Below are 26,196 nucleotides of genomic sequence, written 5' to 3'. Positions count from 1 at the left end.
CTTGGGATATTTTACAAATCTTAGGAAGGTCTCGTGTCTTCTTCCAGGAAAGACTTTGCATTTCTGATTCCCTTCTGCCAGCTCTTGTTCGTCCTGGCTCTGGCTGATTCTTCGTTCCCAATGTTTGAGGAGTTGATGTGGTTGTGTCAGAAACATGAAACAGGTAAAAGATGCAGATTTCTATCTTGTCCAATCCATAAAAAATGTTCCTTTTGTTTGTTTGTTTTTTTCTTTTTTTCCTGGGCCTGGCTTTTCCCCCAAAAAAAGAGCTTGTAGTGCTATTTTTTTTTTTCCTTTTTAGTGGTCCATCACAATAAGTAGTTTTGTGCTGTAAAAGAAAAATGGGAAGAAAAAAAAAACAAAAACCAAAAAAAAAAAAAGAGGAAGAAAGGGAAGAAGGAGAAGAGCAAAGCTGCCCCTTCCTTTACATCGGGGGAACGACAAGACCAGTCATGGCTGCAAAAGAAAACGGACAAAGATGAAATTGGGGCGAAATGCTGGGGAACAAAAGCTCTTTGAGCCCTTCACCCTGCTGGGGGCAGCCAGGAAGGGCCTGAGCTGAGCTTAAACGTGACATTTGGTGCCTTGGGATGGTTTTGGGCTGAAGGGAGGACAGAGGTGGGGAGAGCTGACTGTGAGGGAAGTCACCAAGAGGAAGGAATTCCTGACCCTGGGAGGGTGGGGAGGGGCTGGGATGGAATTCCCAGAGAAGATGTGGATCCCTGGGAGTGTCCAAGACCAGCTTGGAGCCACCTGGGCTGGTGGAAGGTGTCCCTGCCCATGGCAGGGGTGGCACTGGATGGGTTTTAAGGTCCCTTCCAACCCAAAGCATTCCATGATTCTCCAGCAGTCCTGGACTCAAACCAGTGATGGCAACAGCAGAACTGCACTCAGGGGTGTGTTGTCACCCCTGGGGTCTGGAGATCCCTAATTTCCCTCCCTTCCTTCCTTTCCTCCTGGGCCAGCAGAAATCCCTTTTCCCCCTCTCCTCTCTTTTGCACCCTCAGCTGGAATTTTTTGCCATTCCAGGCTGCGAGAGCACCCTGGAAGCTGTTGGGATGAACCTGCCAGAGCAAGACTTTAATACAACACAGAGAAGCCAAACTGTGTCCCTGCCACCTCAGCCCCTGCTGCCACAAAGAACCAGTCAGGAGCTGAGGAATATTGCCTGGAATTCTCCCCTGGCTTCCCCCAGCTCATCTCAAGGCTTTGCTCTGTGCTTTTCCCTCTCTCTCTTTCCACCCCACCTCCCCCCACCCCGCTGGGGCTGCACTGTCAAAAGCCTATTCCCAGCCTGGATGGCTTTTTATTGAATGTTTGGGAGGTTTGGATTAAGGTCTTACACTGCAAGCAAAGCTGTAATTATTTTTGCCTGTATTACTATATATTGAATCGATGTAACTTTTCAATAAAGGTGGTTCAATGCAGGACACTCCCTGATGAGTTGGGAATATAGAAACCACAGGCATTATCCCAGAGGGTCTTTCTTTTTTTTTTTTCTTTTTTTTTTTTTTTTTTTTTTTTCTTCTCTCCTCTTGGAGGGAAATGGAAAAAGAATTAGAGATGAGCCTTATTGTATTAACCTTGACAGCTTGCAATTATCAGCTGAAACACTTGATTAAAATTGTCACAAGGTTGGAGAATTTTTTTATAAATAAATAATCAAACACGGGTAGTACCCAGATGCTGTGGTGATGGGCACCTTTAATGGGTGTAATTAATAATGATCATAAGCCTGGTGGGCACAAGTAGCCTTTCAAAATGCTGCCTTGGAGTGGGAAATGACTCTCTGCAAATTCCAACAGGCGTTTGGTGACGACTGGGAAGGGGCTTAGTGCTGAATCATGGAATTCTGGAATGCTTTGAGTAGGAAGGGACCTTAAAAGCACCCAGTCCCACCCCCTGCCATGGGCAGGGACACCTTCCACCAGCCCAGGTTGCTCCAGCCTGGCCTTGGACACTTCCAGGGATCCAGGGGCAGTCACAGCTTCTCTGGGAATTCCATCCCAGCCCCTCCCCACCCTCCCAGGGAGGAATTTTTCCCAAGTAAAAAGGCAGATTTTTGTTTTCTCTCCTTAAAAATGAAGCTCTTGTCTAGCCTGTGAGATGGGAAGAGCTACTCAAATTAGCATCCCAACAGATGAAAAATAATTAGTTAATTAAAACTGTGTTTAGTTAAAAGAGATATTTCAAACTTCTTGCAAACACTTCAGGTTTGATTTGTTTCTAAGCAGTCTGTGCCACTTCCATCTCAGGAAAATGCTCTTGATCCTTCCAAGGCATCAAATGTAATCAGATGATAAATACATATTTTTCATGTATATTGACATAACTTATATATAATTTGCAGGCCTAAATCCCTGCCTGGGCTCTGGAATCATTCTGGTTCAGGCACGTTGCTGACAAGGTGGAAATGGTCCTGTCATTTTTTTTTACCTGCTTAGAGTCTCTGCTGGGAGTTATTTTGAAATGCTGTGCCTGAAGTGTTGACTGGAACACCCAAATCCCAGCCCTTATGAGGTTTTCAGAGCATCTCCTTTTCCCATTACCTGTTTTCCCAGCTTTTTAATGGAAAGGGGGGCTGGAATCCCCAGTGCTGCTGACACTTCATCCAGACAAGATACTAATAATTAGTTCCTTCAGCATAAACACCTGGATTTATTTAGGGAATAGTGCAAATGGAGGCTGTTCCTTAGGGCCTCCAATACCTTTGGGATTGGCCAGGATGCTGGTGGTTCGTGGAACATCTGCCCTTCTGGGGTTTGCCAGCGATTCCTTGGAAATCTGAGCTTGCATTTTAAATGTGCTGAGCCAAAGGGAATCTGCTGCAGCAGGTTCCAATTTTCCTGCTTTTCCCACCCCGGTGAGGTGAGTGGGGTTTTATTCCTGTGTCCCATCGCTTCTAAGCATCACCAAATTCTCCAAAAGTACAAACCCTCTCCCTGTAAACTGCTGGAAAAATGGGTGTGTTGATTTGAGGATGAAGCTTCTGTTCAGACTGGTTTTAATCCAGGCTTAAACACTGCTGTGGTTACCACACCTGGAAGTTATATTCTGGATTTTTATTAGGGATTGTAAGTAGAATGGCATGCTCTGAGGGGCTGGTGTTAATTAATAGATATCATAATAATAATAATAATAACAAGAATAACAACTGTGGCTATAACTACTAATTATAAATATAGAATTAGATCACACATAGTAGTGTTTCAAATATTCTCTTTGCTGCAGTGAGCAGGATGGAGGCTGAATCCTCAGCAAAACCTGCCTTTGAACAAAAGATGTAGCCCAAACATTACATTAAAGCTGAAAACAAATACCCATGGGGACATTTTCCACGTATTATGGGTGGGGAAATGGAGAGGTGATGCCAAAACCCTTCCCTGGCGGGCTTTGGGAAGGGGCCTGCATTTATTTACTGTTTGCCCTGTGCTTTTGCTTTTCCACATCCAGCTCTATCTGCTGATGCCCAGGTTTGCCAGAGCAGCAAACAAATAATGAATTACATGCCCAGCACAGCTATTCCTGGTTTGCAGCACTGGGAGGGGGATGGCAGAAATGATCAATCTCCCATTGCCTCAGCACAGTAAGTCCATTCAAGAAGCCTCTCTGGGAGCCTCCCGTTGACTTTTTGGCCACATGTGTCTGTCAGCACTGTGGGAACGTTAATTTGGAGATCAGGCTGTGTGTACCTGGAGCCTTTCCAAGGCATGTGCTCCCCAGCTTGCATCCATTTCAATATTTCCCTTGGAATCTGCATCCAGGGCTGGAAGAGCTGAGGAGTTCCAAGGACCTGGCGTAACAAACCCTGGGCAGATGTGTTTGTGAAGGGACCACCGCTCCTTAAATTGGTGTATTTATGTTTGTGTTGATGTACGAGTAGAAATCCCACAAAAACAGAGGGACGTGGTCAATAAATTCTGGAGCTACTTATCTAAACTCGTTTCTAAATAGTGTCAGTAAATATCCACAACTGTCGGGCCAGCAAAACTTTCTATACCTGGAGTTTAAAAAATGGCCCCAAATCTTTCTTTTCCTCTTCCTTAAACAGCGAAAAGGAAATTATATTCCCTGTCAACACAATACCTGTGGATTTACATGGGCAGATCAATGGATTTACCCATTAAATGGGGAGAAGATGGTCTTGGAGAAACATGGAATTCTCATGGAACACGGGGCAGGGGAAGAAGCTGGCACAGAATTCCCTAAGCTGGCCTTTAAGGGTGGAATTGTTTTGGTTCAGCACACTTCAAATTTCCTCATGACATAAAATAATCGCAGCTTCTGCGAGTCCCCGTGGCCCAGCTAAGGGTTTGTATCCACCCTCCCCAAGCCCCAGCAGGTGTGGTTTGTAGGGCTCATTTACAATTACCCCTGGCTGGGCTCCATTCCCAGAGCTCTGCTATCTCCACTGAGGGCTGAAGGAGCCAGGTGACTTCTCAGGCCCTATAAAGGCTTTTTTTTTATGGACACTTGGAGGGTATTTATGTGCCACAGCCTTCCCCCCGCTCCCTCAGCCCGTTAAAAGCAAGAATTGAGCACAGGTTTCCCCCCGTTCTTATCTCTCTGCCCACATTTGTTTCGCAGATCCCCTTTAAAAGGGCTGTAAATGATCACCTTTAAAAGGGCTGTAAATGGGCTGTTGGGGCTCAATTCCCGGGCTGAGCCCAAAACCTTGCAGCAGGTTTGGGGTCGGGGCCGTTTTGCTGGGTATTAACTGGTGTTTAACAAGTCCCCGCAGCCCGGGGAGAAGAAATTCCTCCCAAAAGAGCTGCTGTTCCACTGTGTTCTCGTGGAAGGTGTCCCTGCCCGTGGCAGGGGGTTGCAACGGGATGGTTTTCAGGTCCTCCCCAACCCAACCCAGCCTGTGACTGAAGTGCACTTTAAAACCAAACAGGAAAACCTGGATTATTGCTTTAATCCAGTCCACTGGGCAGGTTCTCACTGCTGAGCCCTGTGGCGTTCAGATGGTGGCTGTGCTTACCTAGGCTGGGGGGTTTAATGTCAATTAAGGAAACATTTCTTACCTCTGAACCCATTTCCATTGCCACTGGAGCAGGCAGGGGAAGGAGACCCTTGGGGTCTGATGACAGGAGCAAAGGCACTCTTCTGTTTGACAGCAGGAAAGACGGAGGAGGAGAATGGAAGGATGGAAGAAGTGCTGGAGGAGCCAACTGTGGGACTCGAGGACATCACTGCAAATTTAAATAAAAACAAATAAAAAAAAAAGGTGTTTTTTTCATCAGAAAAGCTGAAAATGTAGCTCTTCAAGAAGGTCTCGTTCTCACAGTGACTAATTTAATTAAAGTCTAAAGCACAGAGGGTTTTAGATTAAACAGTTCAGGAAAGAGTGCTTAAATCTTTTAAAATGAAGGGTGAGGAGACCGGAATATTGTAGGTCATCAAAGGAGAGAGAGTCTGTAATCCATAATCTATAATCCATAATGACATATAATATAATAGATAATAATGCACTCTCATATGCAATGTGCAATCCTGTATAATATGAATTACAGAAGGATTTAAAAAGGGAGGAAAAAAAAGAAATAATATTGACTATTCCTCTAATTCTCTCGAAAAATACAAATAATTTTCATCAGCACTAAAACCCCCCGAGCCCCAAATCAACCCCTCCTCCCTTTTTGGATGGATTAAAGGGAATTAAGGGGGAGCCAAGGTGGGCTCCGAGGCCGTACATCCGTAGGGGGATCCCGTGGGAGAGCCGTTGATGAAGCCCGGCGAGCCCGGCACGCCCAGGTTGGCCATGGGCACGTTGCTGTAGCCGTTCATGCTGTTGCTGGAGGTGCTGTAGTTGGACTGTTGGGGGGTGGAGCTGGAGGAGTAACCCCGGGGAGATGCTGCTGGTGTTGCGGATGTAACCTGCAAAAAAACGTCCACATTTCAGAACCTGTGTCAGGAAATCCGGCTTGAAAGTTAAATTCGACTTATATAAACCTGGGTTGACCAAAACGTTTCAGCGAATACCAATTTAATTTATTCTAAACCCCTGGACAATATTTTGTGTTTATCTCTTTTTTGTGAGTTAGAATGCATGTATATTTAAGATCTATATTTTTATATATATATATGTGGGATGTTCTACACATATATTTATATATTTACATATATACATATGTATGTATTTCTATATTTTTACATTTATATAAATAAATATTTTATGTATATTTTATATATATGGGTATCAAAAATACCCCAAAATTTTTTCAACCATAGTTAAGCTGGTTGTGAAATATTCTCAATAATTGTTTCATTGTCTGATTAATGAAATGGTTATCAAGTCTGGTTACCAAATGTACTCTGGTTATCAAATATACTCTGCTTATCAAATATACTCAAAAATTGGTCCATCCATAATTAATGTGGTTATCAAACATACCCAATATCTGTTTCAGCCATAGTTAACCTGGTTATCAGAAATACTCAATAATTGGTTCAACCATAATTAATCTGGTTATCAGAAATACTCAATAATTGGTTCAACCATAATTAATCTGGTTATCAGAAATACTCAATAATTGGTTCAACCATAGTTAATCTGGTTATCAGATATTCTCAATAATTGTTTCACTGTCTGATTAATGAGATGGTTGCCAAGTCTGGTTATCAAACATATTCTAGCTATCAAAAATACTCAAAAACTGTTTCAGCCAGAGTTAATCTGGTTATCAAAAATACTCGGTAACTGTGCCAGCCAGAGTTACTGTGGTTATCAAACACACTCAGTAATTGTTTCATCATCTGGTTGGTGAAATGGTTATGAAGTCTGGTTATCAAATGCCGTCTGGTTATCAAACGCACTCAGTAATTGTTTCATCATCTGGTTGGTGAAGAAATGGTTATCAAATCTGGTTATCCAATGCCCTCTGGTTATCAAACCCACTCAGTGACTGGTCCAGCCATAGCTGACGTGGTGAGTGGAAGGTCCCAGAGCATCATCCCAAGGGGCAGCACCCCCCGAGGGGCGGAGGAGCCGGCTGGGAATGTGTGACCGGGATTTCTGGGGTGCAAACCCCCCGTTCCCCCCGCAGGGCTCACCTTGGTTGTTGCCCTGGGTGGACTCGGAGATGCTGACCCCCAGCTGGCTGCCGTAGGAGTTGATGCCCATCATGCTGCTGTGGGCAGGGGAGCTGGACAGGGCCGGGATCTGGGCGGGGTTCCTGGGAACGCTGTACAGGGCCTCGGCGATGTCGGCCGCTCTCTTCAGGATGATGTCCTGCGGGAGGGGACAGACAGTCAGGAACGGCCTGCCGGGAATTCCAAGGGGTTTTTTTTTTAGGGGCTCCACCCACGTCCCACTCCCCTGACCTGGTTGTTGTGGGGTGTCCCATACAGGGCCTCCACCAGGTCAGCAGCTCGTTTCAGCAGCATCTCCTGGGGGAGGAGCAGAAAAGAGACATTTTTAACAGGAAAAAAAACCCCAGTGTTTTGTGTGTGGCCACTCTGGAAACAGGGTGCCTTCCAGAGGAACTATTTACCAAGTATCTGAAAAGTGGAAGCCCTTCCAGTGTCTCCCAGCAGACAGCCCAAACCATCGGTCCCTTCACCCTGGCAGTGGGTGTGGAGAGCCCAGGGCTCCATCCTGACCCGGAGCTCTCCAGAGTCCTGAACCTGCTGTGCCTCACCAGCCTCAGAAAGGGAGGCACATTTCGGATGTGCCCGTTCCCTGCTGGATTCCCGTTTATTCTTTTGCATAGATATGTAAATATGTGCCTATAATTCAATATATTCCTTTGCACAGGCACATAAATACATGCCTGTAATTCAGAATATTCTTTAACCAGGGACACATCATTTAGGCTCAGAGGATTTGCCACTCTGGATGAAAGCAGAGGACAATGACCATGAACTGGGAAAATATCTCCAGTGGACTCTCATTTTAGCAGCAAAGGTTCACAGGCAGTGTTGGAGCTCCAGCAGAGAAAAACTGTGTGGGTGCCACACAATCACCTTCTTGTTTGGACTTACAATTAAGTTGGGAATTATTTTCAGATGTGATTGTCATTTGAGACATAATTTTGTGAAAAAAAAAAAACAAAACATATTAGTGAAATGCTGAAAAATATTTTACCTTAGCTAGTCTTTCAGGGTCACCAGGATGTCTTGGGATGACCTTCTGCAGTCTCTGGAAGCCGTAATCTATGGTGGGTTCATTTAAAGCTGGAAGGAAAACATAACCCCCCATCAGATTATATGAATATATAGTTTTAATTTTTAATATTTATTATATAATTAATTTAATATTTAATACATGTATAAAATATATCTAATATGGAGATATATATTTATTTTTAGATAATTTTATATATATCAAAATACATATATCTTTATATCTATAGACATGTATATATACCTTTGAGAGAGATATATATATTTGAGATACATATATCTTTATATATATATATATATGCACTTTTGAGATATATTTCTTTGATATATGTTTATCTTTGAGACATATGTATCTTTATATATATATAATATATATATATTTGTATATATATATATATAAAAATGTATTTATATGGCTCTATCTCAATAAGGGAACAACCGTTTACAGCCCCAAAGTAGGGCACAGCCATTCATTAGGCACATCCAGCTCTCCAGTTGTGCAAACACCGCCACTTCCCTGGAATGATGCGAATCTCTGGTGGATAAACCAGGAGGTTTTGACCCAGATCTTTACTCAGCAAGAGCTGACAGCTCCAGAAAAGCTGCACGTGCTTTAAGGGTGAAATTGGGTTTGGAATTGCGAAATAAGGATCTCATTTCTGGTTGTGCAGAAGGAGACTCCCATTTTTTTTTTAATTTAAATGACTGGTGGCTCTTATTGAAGCTTCCAAAATATCCTCAGCTCCTTCCAGGAGAAGCATCTCGGGCACCAGGAGGATGAAACTATCGAGTGAGACAGACAGTTCCACTGATCCAGGCTCGCTGCTGATCTGTGCCTGTCTTTGGTAGAGCCACATGAAGGTAAAAGGTCATATTCCCCACTGAGATACATTTTATATTTACTTTTTTATCAAATAATTATGGCGTGGCATGAAGTTTAAATATTACGGGAGATAATCGAGTGGGAATTGAGTAGAGAAAACCCAGACCTGAGAATTTAGTCTTGGCTATACTTAGAATGTCTTTGCTCTCCACTGGGAGCCATTCTGGTTTGCTTAAGGAGTTTAATAATACACATTTCAACTGCCACAGAATCTACATCCCATTTGGGAAGAGAGGTTTTTTTGGGGAGGGGGGTGGGTTATTTTGCCAATAATCCTGAGAATTAGAGGGCAGTTCTCCCAAGAGCCTGTACATCATCATGTGCCATTTCTCTCCTTGATTACCCATCTAGCAATTTGAGTTATGTATCTTCAGCTAAGCAGAAGAAATGTGAAACATATAGGAATCCAAACATATATATATATATATATATGTACATAGTTCACTAAAAATAGCTAATGGGAATAGGCAAAATGCTAATTCAGGAAGAAGAAATTGGCCATTGTTCAACCAGCATTTTTTCCAATGGATTGACGTGGAGATTTTCATCCTGATGGATAAACAGAAGCGAGTCGTTTCCCAACAATGCTGAATTGTTCTAAGGACTCAGCCACTCTGAATCAATGTGTATATTATGTCTTTCAGCACAAAGCTCTCCTGTGCAGCTCCCAACAAAATTGCCTGCTCCTAGTTTTACTCATTAACGAAACAAAAATATCTCTGTCGTGAAATCCTGCTAAAGAGCAACATTTACAGGAGTAAATGACACCTTGCTACAGAATCCACCAGCAAGTTTAAACAGCTCCCCCCCACAATGCCACTTCCACTGAGGAAAGAGCCACTGGGTCAGGAGTGATTTCTCAGTGGGTTAGACAGAAACGTGCCAAAATTATATCCAAGTGCTTTTGGGTTCCTGGATTCAGGGACCATGAAGGGGTCTGACACACAAGCAGGCTCTTCATTATGCCATGGAAATCAGACATCTGAAATGAACCCCCCCCAAAAAAAAAAACCTGATTCAGGCACAGCAAAAATCCCTTTGGCAACCCCCAAATCCAGCGCTTCGGGCTCCAGGGGTTCTCTTGAACTTCCCAGAACACGGTTTAGAAAATTGGGCATGACACAATGTGATGTCTGCAAAAAACACAGCAGCCACCTAGTGAATAAACTGAATTATCAGTGAGCCCCTAAACCTCAGGCTGGAATTACTGGTTTAACAGCAGGTTTGTTGAGGTCAGCACTAAGGGAAAGGTCAAAACGTGCCCCGGACTGACTTTATTTAGGTGAGGCTCAAATGGATTACGGACACTGCTCCCTCTTTTATGTCGTTCCCTCCCCTCCAGAACCCGAGATTTCATTTGAAATACATGGTGACTCACTGGAACTGGAGGAAAAATAAACCCTCACAGCTGAGCAACTGCTGCCATGACACCTGTCTGGATCTGCAAAAACCTGCTCAGCAGCTCAGCCCGGCTCGGCTCAGCAGGGACCGGCTCCGACACCCGACGATAGCAGTGCTGACATTTAAAGTATTAATTATTTCCCCACACATCAAAGCACATAAGACTGCTGAAGGAAAGATGATGTTATGAAGATCTGCACAATTTACCTTGAGTGACAGCTCGTTCTGATGTTGCCTTGGGAGATGCGCTCCTCTCCCCCTCTCCAGTTGATGGGAAAGGGCCACGCTCAGGCACCTCAGCAAAGCTCTGCAGCTTCACTCCACAGAGCAGAGCAGTGGGAACAAACCATGGACACCTCCAGGAATATCCTGAACCCACAGGGAGGGCAGAGTTTGCAGGGGGTTGCCCAGCCTTAAAGAGGGTGACAGAGAAAAGGCACCTGTGGCCTTGGATCTTGAATCATGGAATCATGGAATGGTTTGGGTTGGAAGGGACCTTAAGGATCATCCCATTCCATGCCCTGCCATGGGCAGGGACGCCTTCTACTAGCCCAGGTTGCTCCAACCTGCCCTTGGACACTTCCAGGGATGAGGCAGCTACAGCTTCTCTGGGCAACCTGTGCCAGGGCCTCCCCACCCTCCTATATCTACCCCAAATTTCCCCTGGCTCAGCTTGAACCCATCACTCCATGTCCCATCACTCCAGTCCCTGATGAAGAATCCCTCTCTGGCTTCCCTGCAGGCCCTTTGAGACCTTGGAAGTCTCTTATCCCTGTGTCTCTCACAGGTTAAAGCAGTGGCAGGAGCACCTGTTTTCTGTCCCCTCAGCTGCATTCCAGACAAGGGAGCTCTCCCTTCCAACCTGCAGAGCTCTCTGCATCCCTGGAAGCGCTGTTTCCCACAAGACCTCCTCAAATCCACCGACAAGCTTTAGCAATCCAGTAGCTTCCTCTCCTTGGAGCCTGGCACAGGGTGTGATGCAACACAACCCCGAGCCCAGCCTTTCCCACGGATGATTTTATATTGCATCGCTCTGACAAGGGAACCCCTGGAGGATTTCTGCTCAAGCAAGGAAAATTATGTTCCAAATCTCCCTGATATACACGTTTCCAGGTTAGCATCCCTGTGACAAGGTAAATGCAAGAGCTGTGATCAAACCTGAGATATGAAAGCCTGCAAGACATGCCCTCAGCTGGCGTAAACTGATGTGTTATTAAAGCCAGGGGAACTATAATGGAACTACTTACAGCAGCAGAGAATTTGAATTTGTGTAGTATTAAAAGCAGAATATGAGGCTACTGCAAGAGAAAAAAAAAAAAAAAAAGTCTTATTGTTATAGGAACAGCTGATGGGAGAAAAGGAATTCAGAACATCCAGAGGGGTGCGTGCAACCTGTGTTCTCACCAGCTCAAGGTGCACACAGGGACTGACAGTTTAGCTGTGGGGGTTTCAAAATGCACTCTTTATCTCTCATTTCAAGCGTTTTATCTCTCACTCTAAGCGTGTACTGAAGCACTGAGGCTGGTTCAGCAGCTGCCATTACCACCTCAGGAGCCATTTCTGCAGGTTTTCGCTGCTCTCCCCAGCACATCATTCCCCGTCTGCAGGATCCCCTTGGCTTCACTTGCACACCACGTTTTCCACCTGGGAACCCCGTGGAAAAGTCCAGACATCCCATCCTGGCGATGAGAGGAGCTTGATGGCTGAGCTGCAGCCCCCTGAATGATAACCCTTAGGAGTGGAAATGCTGACAGACCCGGAACGGCAGCGGTGCCAGCACAGCACACTTTGCAGGAGCCCCTTATAAATACACATTATGAGCTCCCATAACAGCTCCACTGTGGCATTTTCATTTACCCTTGAAATGTGTGTCTAATTTTTATATTCATCTTTCCAACAGTTTGTCATTTTCCTCCTCGAACTATCTTCTGGTGACTCTTTAAAGTAAAAGGAGAGCTCGAGTATAACTGGGTCCAACATAAATATTTGATTGTACATTAAATACAATTGTATATTAAATGTTGGGGGCAAAGGTACAATACTGAGATCGTTCTTGTTTCCATCTTTCAGGAGAGTATTGTGTTCTGGCAGTTGAAGGACAGGGCTAGAACCTGTGAGATCTCTTTCCCTGTCCATCTTTCCTGCATGACCACGGGCAAGGGGTTAATCTTCATCCTTCTGTGGCAGCATCTCTTGTATAAAAGAGGAGCACATGTAACTGATTGCCCATTTCTGATGCCCTGATAAGCCTTCTGAGGTCTGGTTTTGTATGAATAATTATTCTTCTTCTACCTTTGAAGTACTCAGATCCACCCACTCTCTATTTCTCATATGACTTGACCCTTTGTGCTTTTCATCAGAGGTTCCACCTCAGCACTTGGTAGCTGTGAAGGACTCCACACAACATGACCCTGATAATACTGGGGCTGTTTGTTCTTGCTGCTGTTCCTACTTCTGGCAGAATTACATCTTCCCCTGCTTTTAGTTCGCAGGATTTCACACTTTTCAGTCTCCTGGGCTTGATGTTCAGTGTCTGCATTTCTGAGGGTCTTGCCAAGTGCAAGCTGAAGGTATTTAGAGGAGAAATTCTCATTTACAGAGGCAGCTACACCAGTTATTAACACTTAAAGTATCAAGAAAATAATAAACTTCAATTATCATGGAAAAAAAAAAATCAACAACCAGATTTTTGTTATGATGCCCAAGTCTACCTTCCTAAGAATTATAAAATCTGTTGAGCTTTCCTATTCAGTATTTTGTATGTATTTATTTGCTACATTCTACCCAACAGATAGCTGCCCTCCTGTGCTCAGACTGAGTATATTTTGCTATTTATATCTGTGCACTCTGTGGGCAGTGCCATTTAAACAACCTGGTTTCCTGAGGCTGACCTGCTGGTAACTTCTCTGCTGTCTGATAATGTGGCTGAGCTCTTCACCCTTTCTCCCAGTGAGGGATTAATTGAGATTTCATACTAAAACATGCTGGAACTGCACCTTTGATGCTCCACAACCTTTCTGATAAAATCTGACAGAAACATAGATTCAGATAATCAGCCAGGTTGGAAAAGACCTCTGAGATCATCAAATCCAACCCTTGATCCAACCCCGCCGTGGTTCCCAGCCCATGGCACTGATGCCACATCCAGTCTCACCTGAAACACGTCCCTGGACAGAGAATCCACCACTTCCCTGGGCAGCCCATTCCAAGGGCTGATCACTCTCTGCAAAGGATTTCTTCCTCATATCCAACCCAAACCTCCCCTGGCACAGCTTAAACCAAGCCCTCTTGTCTTACTGATGGTTGCCCGGGAGAAGAGACCAACCCCAACCCGGCTCCCCCTCCTGTCAGGGAGTTGCAGAGAGTGAGAAGGTCCCCCCTGAGCCTCCTCCTGTCCAGGCTGAGCCCCCCCAGCTCCCTCAGCTGCTCCTCCCAGCACTTGTGCTCCAGCCCCTTCCCCAGCCTCGTTGCCCTTCTCTGGACACGCTGCAGCCCCTCAACATCCTCCCCAAACCGAGGGCCCAGAGCTGGGCACGGCACTCGAGGGGTGGCCTCCCCAGCACTGAGAACATCCCTTCCCTGGAGCTGTTGGCCACGCTGTTCCTGATCCAGGCCAGGATCCATCAGCCTTGGAGGCAGAAGGGCCCTGCCTGCCTGGACATGCCTTCAAACCCCACCACGTTTGTCCACAGGACTGCAGAAGTTCCCAAAAAACACGGTGAAAGGAGGGAGGAGGAGGGGAAGAGAAGCCACCCTGTTATTTTCCCAGCTTTAGAAGCTGTTTTTTGTTGCTGTTAGCAGCACCAACCTGGGGGAATTGCTTAGCCAGGTGAGGCTCTACCTACGAGCCGTGCTTCTCGTTCTGCCGCCGTGGGAGAGCTGCAGGTTCCGGGAGAGACAGATTGGGAAGGTGTCTGTCCAACCCTCGCTCCAGCAGCTCCACTGAGGTGTTCCACAGCATATGGCAGGAGCACCCACTCACTCCTGAGAGGCTGGGAACGCACATCCCTGTGCCAGGGACAGCAGGGAAACAGGCAGAGAGTATTTAACTTTCTTTTCTGCTGATTCCTGTGTGCATCTTCACGTCCTTTTTTTTTGAGTGGAAGGTCTCTAATTGACACGTCAAAGAGCTGCACTGGCCTGACTCACACCCCTCCTGCATGGTACAAATCAGTCTTGCACCTAAAACAGCTTTACAACAATAATACTTTTTTTTTTTTCATAGAGGAACACACATTTTTATGACCCATTTCTCTATTCTAACCCTCTTTCAGCACACGGCTGGTCCTCAGGAACCCTCCTGTTGTTGAAGACACCGAGGGCAGGGCCTCAAGGAGCAGAAAAAGAAGAATTTTACATTTAAATCTGTAACAAACCCTGACAAATTAATAGCATCTCTTCCTCTAAAGCACCTGCAAGGTGTTGAAACATAAAGGTATTTGCACACAGGTTTGATTTGTCCTAATCAATTTGAATCGACTCAAAATCAGTTCCAGTCAATGGATATAATTTCAGTACTTTTGATTAACTGTGGATTAGGCCTCTGCCATAACAAAAATAATCCTTTGCCACTTAAACTTATGTTTCCTTAATTATAAGTGTAATTGTAGGCTTAATTCTTGCTGCAGGTTTCTAGGTGTGGCATTTGTACGAATAAATACATAAATACACTAATTTAGGTACATAAAATAGCATAAAACACTAACAGGATCTTCACATATCATTGACTCTTTCCAAAATCCTGCCTGAACTGTCAGATTTTCATTCAAATTTTTCCACTTTTGGGGAAAATTCTAACTAATTCATTCAACGGGTGGCAAAGTTTTTTTTTTGCTGCACACTCGGTATCCTACAGGCAGACCCACACCGTGGCAGCACGAGCTTTAATCTGGAAAAATCACCTCCAAACCACCCGGGGGCCTTCAGAGAGCAAGGGGAGAAATAGGTAAATTCATAAATAAATAAATAAATAAATAAATAAATAAATAAATAAATAAATAAATAAATAACTGAGCCGAGAGTTGTCGATGCCAACCACCAAAAAAAAAAGCATGGGAGCACACCTACCTGTGTAAATAAACCTGCCTGGTGCCCCTTTGCAGAACTGTTTGGACTTGTAGGATAATGTCACTTCAACCACGCCGGGAATGTGGCGGGGAGGCGTCTGGACCCGGATGGCGTGAGGGGTGATGAGCTGGAATGGTGACAGGAGAGGCACAGTCACGTGTCTGTGGCACCCACCGACCTCGTGAGTGAATGATAGGACAACAAAGAGTAATAAAAAGGTTTGGGTTGGATGGGACCGTTAAAGATCATCCACCTCCACCACCTCCTGCTGGCCCAGGTTGCTCCAACCTGCCCTTGGACACTTCCAGGGATGGGGCAGCCACAGCTTCTCTGGGCAACCTTTGCCAGGGCCTCCCCACCCTCATCCTAAAAAAAAATGTCTTCCTGATATCCCTCTCTCCTTTTAAAACCATTACCCCTTGTTCTACCATCACAAGCCTTGGTTAAAAGTCTTTCTTCCTGTGCAGGAGACACCAAGTGACACATCTGGTCTAGTTCCTTGCCTTCAGGAGTAAGAAGACACATTTTAGGATGAATTCTCATCAGGAAATTTGTACTATTAAGCCCATTGCTGGCTTATTCCTGGACCCAGAGGGAATTCTTTCCCCAAACTCTAACCCCTTCTCTATTTCTCTCCCTATGCCTGTCTCCAGATGCCTGGAATTGTTCAGTCCCATCCTGGGTCTCATTGACACCTCAGTAAGACCACACGTTCCCCAAACTCCCTCCACACAGGTTACCATGACCTGCTCCACCCACCACAATTCCTGTGCCACCACTGGAACAGGGACCACCACTGTTCCTCCTCAGGGAAGGGGTTTTTTTATTACCCACCTCACTCCACACCAGCATGGTCCCGAACACCACCTGCAGCCCATCGAAGAAGTTGTCCCCGATGATGATGACCATCGCTCCCCCCGTGGTCCACCCCTCGCTGGGGCTGATGGCTTTGATGCAGGGGGTGGCTGAACAGGACAGAAAGGACATCAGAGCATCACGTTATGAGGGTTTTTTTGGGGGGTTTTCCTGTTCACCCAACAGCTCTGAGGCCGTTTGGAACACTGGGTGTAAGTCCTTGGAGCAGAAGGGTGAAATCCTGGGAGTGTAATCCTTCACCCATGAAGGCTGCTTCACCCTTCCACAACTCCCAGCAAATAAATAAATAAATAAATAAATGAATAAATAAAAGCATGTTTTCTGCCTTGCAAGTGTTAATTACTTGCCTATTCATTACTGGCACTTAACATGGTGTCATTAAAGCCTAATAGGCCAACTGTAGTGGGTAGAAAAATGAAATGCTTAAATGATTGTGCAGAGGCTGTTTAAGAAAAGAAAAACAAAACCAAAAACAAAACCCAAACAACCCAACACCCACTCATTATTAGCATGTGATCCCACAAAAACAAACCCTGTGGAAAAAAAAAAAAAAAAAGACAGAGTCAAGTTTGTTAAATTTATCAATGGGTGAAAAAAGATATGGGAATATCAAATGTCTCCTCCAATTCCTATCAGGAGACAATTTCTAATAATTTTCTTGATTTTATAGAGGAGATTTTTTTTTTTTTTTCCCTTCTCTCTTCCATATGTTCAAGGCCTCTGGACTATACATCCCATCAGGAACCCAATATGGTTTCCAGGCCATAACCAAAGTCAATCCATCACTCCATTCCCAATGTTGACAGGGTCAGAGGTGGAGGGGAACTTTGGCAGCGCTCCAAAAACATGAGACTCCTTTGAACAGCCAGTCAATCACATCCAATCAGTCAAGGAAAAACTGGATGGCTTCCTAGGCTAGGAATCCTGGGATTTTCCTTCTACCATTTCACTGCCCGCTGGGGGAGAATTAACACCACTCCGAATTCTTTACTGATTCAATCATTTTCTTCCAGTTCATTAATTCTTCTTTCAGGTTGATACAGGGCACAGTTAAGAAGTGGGGCAGCAAAACATTATAATGAAATAATATCCTTGCTTGTCTTTTCTACTAACATCACCAGCTCCTCTCACTTTCCCTGGCTGCAGGGGAGGGAGAAGCAGACACAGGATAGCATTTTCCAGTCCTTCTGAGCGTGAGGGAGGTGGAATGTGTTGGGAATGAAAGTACAGGGAGAGGGAGAGGAGGGGGGCCTTTTTATACATATATATATATATATTTTTGGGTTTTTTTGAGGCTTAGCAGATACAAGGATTTGTAATTGCTGTAATACACTCCCCAACCCATCCCGTGGCAGGCCATGAGCCTGGCTTAGCCAAACAAACTGCCATCAATTAGTGTCAGCTCCCTCTGTGCATCGTGCAGAGTTTGTTTAAGGGAACCAGTGACACTTTTCCACACACATCTCGCGCTGCAGCCACTCTGTTTAACTAAGATGTCATGTTGCCTAATTTGCCTGAAATCAAATCTACCCCAGCTGAATGAGAAGGCTGAAATTTAGATGGTGTTTTCTGCGGTTTTTCATCTTTGCAGCACATACTAATTAATAAATTGGAAGGGGGGAGGTGGGGGGGGGGAGCCAGTCTCTTAGATGTGGAGAGGAGCGCGTTTTGCATGCAGTAGACACTGTTTTTCCTGCCTCTTCCCTCTCTAAACCCCCTGAGGGTCTGCAGCTCCCCCTTGGCTCCCCTTCCCTCCTCAAAACAAACAGAAACTGAAGAACGGGGAAGATGTTTCTTGCATCCATCCCTGCTCTGCTCTCCACACAAAAAAGGTCCCCACCTTCCGAGGGGTCGAGTCTCCTCGCTCTCCGCCCGTGCTTGGAGTTGTTGTGAACAAACATGTTGTCAGACACTGCCAGCACGTGCCCATCGACGTTCACCGTCGTCGACAGCACGACCTGGATGTTTGGAAAGGCAAGGAAAAGGAGGCAGGTAAACAATTTGCTTCCCCAGCACTAATTATTCAGTTTAGCTAAAAGCCAGCTCGCTTTGCGAAACGGCACCAACGTCCTGCAGGGTTCTGCTCCCCTGGCAGGAAGGGGAGGAAATATTTCCAGCCTTCATTCTGTGCATTAATTCCATTTAACACAGCATCCTAAGGGCCACATAAAGGCCTCGCTGTATAATGAACCAGCTCCTGCAGATGGCCCTAAATTCGGTTGCTGAGGTGCATTGTAGCATTGCTGATGGCAAAGGGGGCTGTGCACACCAGGCACGGGGCAGGCTCAGAGCAGCTCAGCAGCGTGCCCTGGGATCCTCGTGCGGGCTCACAGCCATCTGCTTGCTGCACGCTCATGCAAATGGACCTGCATCTGCCTGGAGACGGGGCTCCACTCCCTGCAGCTCCAGGAACACCAGCTAAAAAATCTGCTGCTGACATACGAGTGCCTCCTGAAAATCACCGGGGCCCGAGGACTCCAAATCAAGCAGCAGTTTTTTAAACCTCGGCCCCCATGACTGGGCTCCAGTAGTGTTTGAATTCTTAGAGGAAGGAACTGTACATGCTAATTAATCCCACTTCAGTTTTTACAATATCCAAAGCTCTAAATCCCCCATCAGTCCAGAAATATATACACCCTTAAACCACAAACTTTTAGGAAATATGAACAAACTGAGGTTTAGCTCCTGGAAGGAGATGCAGCTTATTGAAACATTCGAGTTTCGACCATCAGTTGGTGTAAATCAGCTTAAAAAACGCTGTGAATCAGCCTAGTGCCACTGACACACCTACAGAAAAGCCAGAGCTGTGGAGAATCAAACCCTGGATGTGCTCATGGATTTTCAGAGACAGCTGTCACAGTCCAGGTAAAGGGAATGTCAGGCTCCAATTGTTGATAAAACTACTCAGCATACAGAGGAGAAACCTTGCCCTCCCCGGGACTGGGCGAGCTTGACGAATACTTTCTTTCTCGAGACGACTTTAATTCATTCCAAAAGGCTCTTGTCATGCTGTACTCTTAACACTTCTCAAGCATTCTTGTCACAAAATGTGTTGCTTTTGTGTGCCAACTGATTTCCTCATTGCACATTAGGGTGGAGTGTGTCTCCATCCAAAGGGAACGCTTCCCGCATGACATCGCTGAGCCCACTCAGATGCACTTCATTATTTTCCCTTAAACAATGGAAATAAATTTTAATCTCTCACTGGCCAGCGCAGAGCACACTGTGGCAACAGGGGAATAGCCCTGAATTATTCCAGTGTCTGAAATATTTACGACAAGTGTTTAAATTGTAACCAAATGTAAATAAAAAGCGATCATGTCTATACAGTTACGCTGTGTAATATACACGTATCTGAACTCACCCACTCGAGGGTCTGTGTGATGGATACACACCCACACACTCTCAGGATGGGAGATTGGGAATGTAGGAAGACTTTGAGAATATAGGAAGACATATAGAATAGAATTATAGAACATCCTGAGTTGGGAGGGACCCCCAAGGATCGTCCATCCAACTCCTGGCCCTGCACAGACACCCCAAAATCCCACCAGATCCCTGAGAGCGTTGTCCAAACCCTCCTGGAGCTCTGGCAGCTTTGGGGCCATGAACAAACCCTTGGGAGCCTGTTCAGTGCCCAACCACCCTCTAGGGGAAGAACCTTTCCCTACTATCCCTCCTAAACCAGCCCAGTCGTTCCCTCAGGTCCTTTCCCTGCTCACAGAGAGCAGAGATCGGTGTTTGAATGATCATTTGAGCGTAAATGTTGTGCAAAACACAAGACCCACATTTTGGTAAGAGATGTACAGCTCCCCACAGCCTGAACAGTCCAGAACAAGAGTGCTGAGCAACCTTTAGTCCCCGAGCCAGCAGCAATGGAAGATGCACTTCCAGACCTCTCTCCACACGTGGTTCCTTTTCTATTCACCTCTCCCACTCCTCACAGGAGGGTCAGAGCCACTTGGCACTCGGTGAATGAACACAGGGTGAGATGCCAAGCTCAGGCCTGAACCCAAAGTTTTGGATCTTAACTCGCAGCAATCTCCAAGGTACTGCTGAAATCCAGCAGAGACCTTTGTCGTTGCCACGACACCTCCACCCAACTCATCAGCAGGGATGGGGAGTGAGAGCTGTGGGACTGTGGGCACAAAAAGGACTGAACTTCTTCTTCACTTTGCTCCAGCCATTCCTTCTTGCCTGACGGAGATCACGATACAATTGTTTCATGCTGAAGATTAAAAAACAATGTTTTGTGGACAGAAGGAAGAGGAATGTGCATTCCACCATGGTCCCAAACTCCCAGGCCCTTCCCTCTCACAAGCCAACTGCTTTCCCCCAGTGAGTATTTCCTGGGTCATGAAGGGTGACCCCTTCCATCTGGAATCAATCAGTCAACTCCTGACAACTTCCTGAAACACCTCACTCCATTTCCTGTTCTCTCCCCCTTCCCTCTTTCCCCCTGGTTTGCTTCACTCTTCAAAACTGCAGGCCACAGCAGCTTAATGTTAGAGGGTCAGACACAGTTAGACTCCAAAACACTACACAAGAACACCTTTGACCTTCAAAAATCTTTACATCTTAGCTAAACAAATCAAGGTCAACGTTTCTTACCATTACCTTGTTAACCATTTCTGTGCATTTTTGCCAAGGCCCTTCTGAGCGCGTATTTATCGATAACACTTGTTCTCCCGACGTCGTAAAACACTCCAAGCCTCTTGTTTTAAGGTCCCTGCCTTTAGTGCCGATGAAAGGTGATGTGCAAACTTCCCTGGGGGTTTAAATTCTCGCTTCTGCCCGCAGCAGATCGCTGGCAAGTGGCTTTGGTGTGTTTTCCTTTTCCTGATCTGGTGGCACCACTGCCTGTGTATGAATATTTGGTGTCTCTGCCTATTCAGCTGATGGTCTTTTTCCCTAAAATCAGTGGTTGATGGAGAAGTTAACCCTAAGGGAACGATCTGAGAACAACAAAATACGTCAGGTAAGGCCATGGATTCTGGTCATTGCAGCCAAATTTGGACACAGACAGCACAGAGACCGAAGATTTTGTGCCACCTGGATCAAACAGCTCTGCTGGAGTCTCAGAGGACAACCAAGCAAGAAGCAGAGAGGGCAATGTGCTGTCCCTTCATCCTTCCAAACACAGGTCCCATCTCCAGGAGCACCAGGGGACTTGCAGGGCTCTGTTTTCAGCACCCTCAAGTTCTCTCTGTCACCCTGCAGGGTCTCTCTCTCAGCTGTGACACCCAAAGCAGTGATTCCCCAGCCAGTCCTGGGCTGGGTCTCCCCGTTTTTGTGCCTCCCAGGTGGGTTTGTGTGAGGCAGAACCCACGAGGAGGGTTCACCCACCGTGCCAGGCAGACAAACTGCCCTCAGCACGTTGAACTCTGAGCTGAGCTGCCCCTCCTTCACCTCCCTGCCCAGCTCCAAGGGTTGGATTCCCTCGCAAACCTTCACTTGGACACTGCAAATTTCCCTCCCCCACCCACACACCGTGCCAGTGTTTCTATATTCTGATGTTTGCTCCTCTTCAAATCCCAGATATGCAAATAAATACACATCCCCCTGTATTTTAAAGCTGTATCAGCCACAGACACCTATTTAGACATATGGTGCAAACATTCCAGGCATACAGGCATTTACTTACATGTAACATATCTCATCACTGTGTAAATGATCTCTCTCAGAAAAATTCCTGTTACCATTCCAAGTGTGGAAAAAATTCTTTATGACATTGTACATCTGGAAACAATATTACATTCCTGATGCACTTTCCCTTAGAACTCCCTAGTCACAGCACCATGTTATTTTAACTTTTAAAAAAAAATAAAATAAAATAAAATAACTACTATGAGGATTAAAAAAATTATCATTATTATTATTATTATTATTATTTTCCAGCTGAGTGGAAGGAAAGATGTCAGGCCTCATCCTGCTGCCTGCACTTGGACAGGGGCTGCCATTGATGTCAACAGGCATTTTTTGGTGGAGGGAGTAATTCAGGAGTAGAGCCTGGATATGATGTGTTTGCTTCATAGTTGGATTAGGAATAGGATAAACAATGGGGAAAATGCCAGCAGAGCCTCTCTCTGCTCAAAACTTCCATTGGATTCTTTGGGAAACCCTCCCCGAGCCCCCCGAGCCTGCTGCCCACAGAGCAAACTGTGCACGTGGCCCTCCCTGCAGGATGGGGTCTCCAAAATTCCTGAAGGACCATTCCTGCAGCTCTTCCAAGGGCATTTCTATCCTCTTTCCCTGCAGTTGCACCGGGATATTGGACCCAACAAGGAATCAGTGGGGTTTAGTGGCACAGATTCACCCTCCTTTGTACTGGCAGGATGGGACCCAGCCGATCCCATCTGTCGATTGCTTTTGGTGGATGAGGCACAGCTCTGGGAACTCGCTGTCCCAGTGGCTGTTTGGGCTGCACATCTGAGCACATTTGGCTCCTTGAGCTCTTCTTCTCCTGCAGTTGAGCCAGTCCTTCCCTTCCTCAGACAGAATCTGAAATATCAGCACCTTTTGTTGGGTCAAGTCACCACCTGATGCAGAAATCTGCCACCCAGCCCAGGCTCTGCTGACACCAGCTGTGTGAATTTTGGTATCTACACCTGGGAAATCAGTCTCCCATGATGATTAGCCCACCTCTAACAGCTCAGTGATCCCTATCCATACCCAAATTTTAGGTCTCTGGCACAATCCTTCACCCTCCGTCCAAAGGAGATTTTGATTCAGACCAGCTCTGTTTTATCCTTGCTGCCCCTTTTTTTTTGTTTCTCACAGCCCACATTCCTTTCTCCCAGTCTCACCCCACCCCTCTCTCATCATTTTCCACCCCCCTGGATGACACAGAGCCCTCAGTGCTTTGTGGCAGAGCAGAGCTGGGTGAATTCCCAGCCCCAGCCAGCTTCGCTCACGTGCCTGATGATGAACTGATCCAACCACTCGGAGGTCAGGAAGGAAACCTCCCCAGGGATACACCTTGTTATTTTTCCTTTCTCTTCTCCCCCCCCTAGAGCATCCAGAGAAGGGGAAGGAGGGGGGATACCTGCCAGGAAACATTCCATGTCATGTTTTGTGCTGAAAACAGAGGGCAATTACTGCCCTTTCTCTTTCTGTCCCTGCACAAGCACTTTGGTTCAGAGCTGACCAGCGTCAATGCTGATGTTCTGCCACCTCAGACCAGGGTGTGTTTAATCCCAGTGCTGCTGGAGGAGGCAGAATTCCCACTCACCAGGTCTCAGCTGAAGTGCCTCGTCTTAATTCCACAGAATTCCTGGCCCCCATCACCCACTGATGTCGTTACCATGGAGTGTCATTGGAGGAATCCTCGTTAAATGGAGGATTCATCAGTTTATATTTCTTTTTTTTTTTCTTTTTTTAAATTCCTTTCCTGGGAGAATCCCTCCCTGAGAATAGAGCACTGAGTGAGTTTACCTGTGTAAACTCCAACCTGCAGAGTAGCTGAGCTCAAATAGTCAGAGCTAGGTTAGAATAGGTGATTTTAGGCTGCTTTTTGTCCCTGTTTTTCCACTGAGGGGGGTTTTGTTTGGAAATATTCTGATTGGTAAATGACAATATTTGCTTCAGCTGAATTCACAAGGATGTATTACTCGATCTCTGTGGGTTTTGGGACACCCATACCATGAAAATAACCATGGAAATAGTTCTAGAAATATTCCCTTTCCCTTCTTTACCCACTGACAATGAAGCAGTAAACAATTCACAATAAAATTATGTTACTACAGGGGGAAAAAACCCCCACTAAAATAATGATCACACATTCCTTCACTTCTGAGGTAAAACATGCTCCTCAACAGTAGAAAAATATTTGTATTTGGTTAAAAAAAGAAATGAAAGGTAAGAGGTTTTCATTGTATCTTTGAAGCCCTACTTAATATCAAAGCAAAATTTCAAGTAGTTAACGTGATCACAAAGCAGCTGGTGTTGCTCTCCAAACTGAAGAATTATATATATAAAAAAAAAACCTCTTCAGGCATCTGGAGCTGTATTAAATTTACAATGCAGTGTTAATGTAACCTTTCCTCCCCTTTTTCTCCCCACTCCCCCCCTTTTTTTCTTTTTTTTTTCTCCTAAATGACTGTGATAGGAGTGAAATCTAACATTTAATTTAGCTGAATGTGTTGTAACCATGCCATAAAATATTGAGATCTCGTAATGGATCTAGAAGTGAGGCCTGGGCTGGGCTCACAGACCGGATCCCAGGGCCTTGGAAAATTGGGGATGAGCCAAACCAAGCCCAAACTGTGCAGCTTCACACCCATCTCTAATCAGAAGCATTAACTTGACACTTTTCCAGCCATGAGTAAGAATTCTTCCGTGCTGGAAGAGCTCAATAGGATGCATTGTACAGCACTTATTTCCATGTCTCTTATTCATATTTGGGTCTCAACAACAAAGCCTGAGTTTTGGGCTTTCACTCGACCTCCAAAGAGAAAAAAAAAGAAAAAAAGAGGGGGTTTGGGAAGACCTTTTCATCTCCAGGTTTGAGTAGTCACATAAATGAGAACTTTGAAGTAAGGATTCTCTCTGCTGTTTGGTTTAATAATCATTTAAAAAAAAAATACATCTTGGTGTGTCTGATGAGCACAACTCCATTGAAAATGAAAATATTTGGTTCTGCAGAGGAACACAGGCAGGAATAAAAGCATCCTCAGGTGAGCATCACTGCAAGAATCTGTTTGCAGAAGGGAAGTGAAGTGCCTGGAAAAGTCTGGAGAAGGAGGGCCTTGATGACAACAGCTGTACAAATAATTTACTGGGGAAAAAAACAGGGGAGGTTTTAGACATGGCCCAAGACTGAAACAGAGTGAATGAAATCATAACATGAATCAAGCACCTACTGCCCTGTGCTTTCTTTACTCTCTCACATGTTCCTGTGCTGGTCGGGGAACAACCATCCTTTCAAACCTAATAAACAATTCTGCACCTCCATGGCTTTGCCTGATGTAAATCTTAACAATTAAAATGAAAATTGGTGTGCAAACAGGCCCCTAATCCTTTAAAAGAACCTTTTTTTTCTGACTTTCAGGGTTGATGACAGGCCACGCTCGGCGAGCGGCAGGCAAAATAAAAAAAAAAAGAAAAGCATTTGCCAAAATTTAAAACCTGTAAACACAACAATTAAAAAATAATCAATTAAAAAAAAAAAAAAAAAGAGGGTCCAGAAGATGCTGGAGCATTCAAGAACACTCTTAACTTTGGGTATATTCAGGGAAGTCATCCTGCTCTCCTTAGGAACAAGGAGGCAGACAGAAAACAGGCTGTCTTTGCTTATTGTCTTTCCTGCTCATCACGGCTAATTTCCCTTGGAACACAGAGCTCTGCTATTCCCAAAGTGTCAAATTTTAGCAATCAAACCACTTTTTTTTGTGTGTGTGTGTCTTTTTTTATCCACACTGACCTCTGCAGAAAACAAAGCCCATCAAGCCCCGTGTCCAGCTCTGAAGGGGCCTGAATGAAGATCCTGCTCTCGCTCAAAAACCTCAAGAATTTTGCAATTTGGCTCAGGGGGTTCGTTTTTATAACCCTGAAAAAATACCCAGTCCTGTCAACAACCTTGGTTTTGATGGAAAGGAAACCAAAGGGGGTGGTTTTGCCTGAGCTCCATCAATTTGGGGGTCTGAGGTGACTCCTGGGGGCTGGGAGGGCGTCAGGAGTCGGAGTTATCCCTGAAAACCAGAACCACTTGGCTGGGCTTTTCCCACCTTGGCTCGTTCTAAGGCAGCAAACCCAGATGAGGAGCCTGTCCCAGCTCCTTTTCCTCCCCACCAAGGCGCTGATTTGGGTGGGGAAATCAAAAGTAAGGCCAAACTCCTGCAGTT

The 26,196-nt window shown here is 45.4% G+C and overlaps 1 protein-coding gene across 1 annotated transcript in view; it reads right to left on the bottom strand.

The window, feature by feature from the left end:
• Nucleotides 1-298: 298 nt before the first annotated feature.
• The window catches only part of EBF2 (EBF transcription factor 2), a 110,786-nt gene continuing 84,888 nt past the window's right edge, over nt 299-26,196 (bottom strand). The window contains 10 exon segments of the mRNA XM_050325689.1: nt 299-456; nt 5,028-5,195; nt 5,697-5,848; nt 5,850-5,880; nt 7,057-7,234; nt 7,327-7,392; nt 8,090-8,178; nt 15,479-15,605; nt 16,313-16,443; nt 18,195-18,312. Coding sequence (XP_050181646.1) covers nt 425-456; nt 5,028-5,195; nt 5,697-5,848; nt 5,850-5,880; nt 7,057-7,234; nt 7,327-7,392; nt 8,090-8,178; nt 15,479-15,605; nt 16,313-16,443; nt 18,195-18,312 — 1,092 coding nt within the window. The 3' untranslated portion in view covers nt 299-424.

Source organism: Myiozetetes cayanensis, unplaced genomic scaffold (genome assembly GCF_022539395.1).
Source record: "Myiozetetes cayanensis isolate MyiCay16 unplaced genomic scaffold, myiCay2020 scf30, whole genome shotgun sequence".
Taxonomy (NCBI): Eukaryota; Metazoa; Chordata; class Aves; order Passeriformes; family Tyrannidae; genus Myiozetetes; species Myiozetetes cayanensis.
Note: the sequence above shows the minus strand (reverse complement) of the source record. Positions and strands in the feature narration are given on the sequence as shown.